A 5,031-nucleotide genomic window follows, 5' to 3' on the forward strand; every position below is an offset into this window, starting at 1 on the left:
CATTACCCCAGCTTTCTCATGAGGCCTGTTGGCATGAAAGATGCTTCTCCATCCCTTCACTTTCAGTGTGGATGTATCTTTAGATTCCAGATGTGTCTCTTGTTGACAGCATATGGACTGGTCTGTCGTTTTACCCAGTCAGCACCCCTGTGCTGTCTTATGGGAGCATTTAGGCCATTTATGTTGAGAGTGATTATTGAAAGATACGTTTTTATTGACATCGTGTTGCCTGTGATGTCCTTGTTTCTATAGATTTCTCTGTAAATTTTGGTTCTATGTCACTCTTGGGTTTTTCTTCTTTTATAGAACTCCCCTTAATATTTCTTGTAGTGTCAGCTTGGTGGTCACATACTCTTTTTAACCTTGCCAGTCTTGGAAGTCCTTTATCTTTCCATCCATTCTGAATGTCAGCCTTGCTGGATAAAGTATTCTTGGCCACATGTTCTTCTCATTTATTGCCCTGAATATGTCTTGCCAGCTCTTTTTTGGCTTGCCAGGTTTCTGTGGACAGGTCTGATATTATTCTGATGGACCTTCCTCTGTACTTAAGGAATATCTTCTCCCTAGCTGCCCTTAGGACCTCTTGTCTAAAAATATGATCTGTGAATTTCCCAATTAAGTGTCTGGAGGTCTTTCCACCCTCATTTATCTGGAGGGGTTTCCTTTCTGCCTCTAGGACAGGAGCACTTGTTCCATTCCCCAGATTGTGGAAATTTTCATCCAGAATTTGTTCAAATATATCTTCTAGGCTTCTGTCTTTCTCCACCCCCTAAGGGATCCCAATAATTCTGACATTGGAATGTTTCATGATGTCATTCATTTCCCTAATTCTGTTTTCATAGCCTCTAAGCTGTTTGTTCCAAGCCTCCTCCTAATCCTTCTTTTCTATCAGTTTGTCTTTTACATCACCAATTCTATCTTCTGACATGGTTGCCCTAGCCCTTAGAGTATTTAGATGAGATTGGATCTCATTGATAGCATTTTTAACTTCTGCCAGGTCAGCTCTCACTTCCACCCTTAGAAATTCTGTGTTGTCACCAATGGTTTTCTTGAACTTAGCCATTGCCTGGATAATTGTTATCCTGAATTATCTGCCAACATACTGTTTATGTCCATATCAAATAGTTTTGTGCAAGAGGCATGTTCTTTGAATTTTTCCTCTGTTGGGTGTTCCCCCTCCTAGCCATTTTGGTGAGAGGTGGTTGAGGTGATGTATAGCTGAATATATCAACTGCTGTTGAGGCAAGGTGCACCCTTTCCACTGATGTCTTCTGCCTCCCATAGAGATCCAGAGGTGTATTGTCTCACATCCCAGGATGATTTCATGGGTGTTCAGAGTGTTCTGGTAGATATTTACCTGTCTTTAGGGGACCAGTCAAAACATGGTCTCCTACTTCTCTGCCATCTTGCCCCTCCCTCTTTTTATTTTTTTATTTAAATTCAATTAGTGAAAGTATAGGATATCATTGGTTTCTGATAAATATTCAGTGATACATAAGTTGCATGTAACACCTACTACTCATCACATCTCTGCCCTCTTTAATGCCCATCACCCTGTTATCCCATCCCCTCACCCACCTCCCTTTCTTCAACCTTCAGTTGGTTTCTCAGAGTCGAGTCTCATATGTTTTGTCTCCCTCTCTGATTTCTGACTATTCATTTTCCCCACCCCTATTTTCCTCTCCACTATTCCTTATGTTCCACATATGTGTGAAACCGTATGATAATGTCTTTCTTTGCTTGGCTTATTTCACTTAGCATAATCCCCTCCAGTTCCATCCATGCCCATGTAAGTGATATGTATTCATCCTTTCTGATGGATGAGTAATACTCCATTGCATATGTGTACCACTTTTTCTTTATACATTCATCTGTTGAAGGACATCTCATTTCCATATACAGTTTGGCAACTGTGGCCATTGCTGCTATGAACATTGGGGTACAGATGGCCCTTCTTTTCACTAGATCTGTATCTTTGGGGTAAATACCCAGTAATACAATTACTGGGTCATAAGGTAGCTCTATTTTTAACTTTTTAGCTTTAACCAGAAACTTTAACTTTAACCAGAAACATCTATACTGTTTTCCAGAGTGGTTGTGCCAGCATGCTTTCCCACCAAGAGTGTAAGAGGGTTCCCCTTTCTCATACATCCTCATAAACATTTGGTATTCCTTGTCTTGTTAATTTTAGCCATTTTGACTGGTGCAAGGTGATATCCAGTTGTGGTTTTGATATGTATCTCTCTTCTGGTAAGTAATGTGGAGAATTTTTTCATGTCTATTGGCCATTTGTATGTATTCTTTGGAGAAGTGTCTGTTCATATTTTTGCCCATTTTTTGACGGGATTATTTGTTTTTAGGTGTTGCTTTTGAGAAGTTCTTTGTAGATCTTGGGTACCAACCCATTATCTGTAATGTCATTTGCAAATATTTTCTCCCATTATCTTGATGAAGTACTAGAGTTCATTTTTGCTTTTGTTTCCCATGCATTTAGAAACAAGTCTTGAAAGAAGATTCTGTGGCCAATGCGGAAGAGGTTACTACCACTGTTCTACTCTAGGATTTTGGTTGGAACTAAGGCAGAACTTGGGATGAGCACCACATTTTGTCTGAAAGTGTTGAATCCCTGTATTGCACACCTGAAACTAATATTAGACTGTAAGTTAACTACATAATTTAGATAAAATTAAAAAAAGCAAAAACTTTGTTTTTGTTCGTTTGTTTTGTTTTTATCACATGCCATCCACAAAGAGAATTAATTTCACTTCTTCTTTTCCAATTTGGAAATATTTTATTTATTTTCCTTAACTAATGGCTTTGGCTAGGATTTCCAATACTGTGTCGAAAGGAAATGGTTGATTGTGGACATCCCTATGTTGTTCCTAATCTTAGAGAAAAACTTTAGTCTTTAGCCATTGAATATGATGCTCCTCTCTTAGATTTTTATATATGGCCTTCTTTATATTGAGGTTGTTTCCTTCTACTCCTAGTTTTTTCAGTGTTGTTTTCATGAATTCTTGTTAAATTCTGTCAAATGATTTTTTTTCCTACATCACCTGAGGTATTCATGTAATCCTCTCCACCCTTATTCCGTGGTGGATCATGATATTCCATGGTGGACTGATATTTATATGTTGAACCATCCTTATGTTCAGGGGAAATCTCACTTGATCAAATTGTATAATCATCTTAATGTGTAGTGATTTAGTTTATTAGAATTTGTGGAGATAACATTTATCCTCTTTTTTTTTTTTTACAAAAAACTAAAAATTAAAAAAATAAAAATTTTCTTGAGGCCAAAAGAAAGGAGGCAGATTTATTCTCTGTTCCTCATGAAAAAAACAATAGCAATGAGTGGGTTGCAGGTTTGTGAAGTTTTGGCAATCTGAAAGCTGCCTTTTGCATTTCACAGGAGATCAGATTATTTCAATGCCATAACAATTGAATCCAGCTGTTAGAAGTTATGTTTCCTCAGCCAATCCTGAAATTCTGAATTCTTTCATTTTTTCTTAGGATAATTTCATGCCTCCTTTTTCATAGGTATATTTAGTCAGATGAGTACATTTGTCATTTGGATACATAGGAGCAATAATGATGCTTTGTGTTATTTTGAAAAGCACTGCAGTTTCAGGATTTTTTTGTTGGAAGAATTTGATCTTTGGTTTGTGTTCTGAAGACATCAATAAGTTATTTTATATTTCATTTTTTATTTTTTATTTTCACACAATAAGGGGGTTGAAACAAATGACCTCTAATATATCTAGGATTCTTATAACCAAATTTATCAGATCCTAAATTCTCTTAAAACAATTCAAAGGAATATGATAACATGTGGTAATAATTAAGTGTGGCAAACTAGGTGATTTTTAACCTTTTTCAGGAGGCATCTACTGATCACTATACTTTTCATAGCTGCTATGACATCCTTGTTTCTCAGGCTATAGATGAGGGGGTTAAGCATAGGGGTAAGAATAGCATTAAACATAAAGAGGGACTGGTTTATTTGGGGGGTTTTGGAAGATCCTGGCCTCATGTAGACTAATATGGCAGGACCAAAGTAGAGAGAGACCACACAGAGGTGCGAGAAACATGTGGCCAAGGCCTTGTTCTTACCTTCAAGGGAGTTCATACGGAGGACAGCAAGGAATATGTGGGTGTAGGAAGTGAGGATGAGACTCAGAGGGATTAGGACCACCAGAAAGCTTGATATCACCACTGACTGCACATATCCTGAAATGTTCTCACAAGTGAGCTTCAGGAGTGCCATGACCTCACACAAGAAGTGTGGGATCTCTCGAGGATGACATATTGATAAGTGCATGGCATAGGCTGTATGAACTAGGGAAATTATTGCCCCTCCTACCCAGGACCCAATGACCATCTGTTTAGAGATGGTATGGCTCATCAATACTGAGTAACGTAGTGGATTGCAAATGGCAATGTAGCGGTCATAGGACATAAGGGTCAGTAGAAGGCACTCAGAAATTCCCAAGGTTAAGCTGAAAAAGATCTGGGCTCCACAGCCTGTCTGTGATATGGTTCTTTTCCCTGAGAAGAAGTTTGTGACCATTTTGGGGACGGTAGTGGAGATCAAGGCCACATCAATAAAGGAGAGCTGGCTGAGCAAGAAGTACATAGGAGAGTGGAGTCGAGAATCCAGCCAGATGAGGAGAATGAGAACAGAATTGGTCATTACAGTTATAATGTAGACAAGAAGAATGAGGAAGACAATGATCACAAGGTGACTAAGCTTAGGCCAGAGCCCCAAGAGAATAAAATCTGTGGTAATACTCTTATTGTTTATCTCCATGGCTGAACATCATTGCCCAGAAAACAATGATAAGAGCACTATTCCATCCAATGTGTTATTGTATATTTGCTTTTCTTACTCTCAGAACTCCTCTGAATATGTTCGTGCTCACTTCATTCTTGTTGTTATCTATTTAGTATTATGAGTAACTTCTTGATATACAAAATTTCATTAACTATATCTCTTGAATTTCTCAATAAACTACTATTTACACATTGTAG

General features: G+C 38.0%; 1 protein-coding gene across 1 annotated transcript; it reads right to left on the reverse strand.

The window, feature by feature from the left end:
* Nucleotides 1-3,841: 3,841 nt before the first annotated feature.
* LOC123938349 (olfactory receptor 2AJ1-like) lies at nt 3,842-4,810 on the reverse strand. Its single transcript, XM_045999663.1, has one exon. It carries the CDS (start codon nt 4,808-4,810, stop codon nt 3,842-3,844), a length of 969 nt encoding a protein of 322 aa, XP_045855619.1.
* Between the last annotated feature and the right edge of the window lie 221 nt (nt 4,811-5,031).

This window comes from Meles meles, chromosome 3 (genome assembly GCF_922984935.1).
Source record: "Meles meles chromosome 3, mMelMel3.1 paternal haplotype, whole genome shotgun sequence".
NCBI classification, from domain to species: domain Eukaryota; kingdom Metazoa; phylum Chordata; class Mammalia; order Carnivora; family Mustelidae; genus Meles; species Meles meles.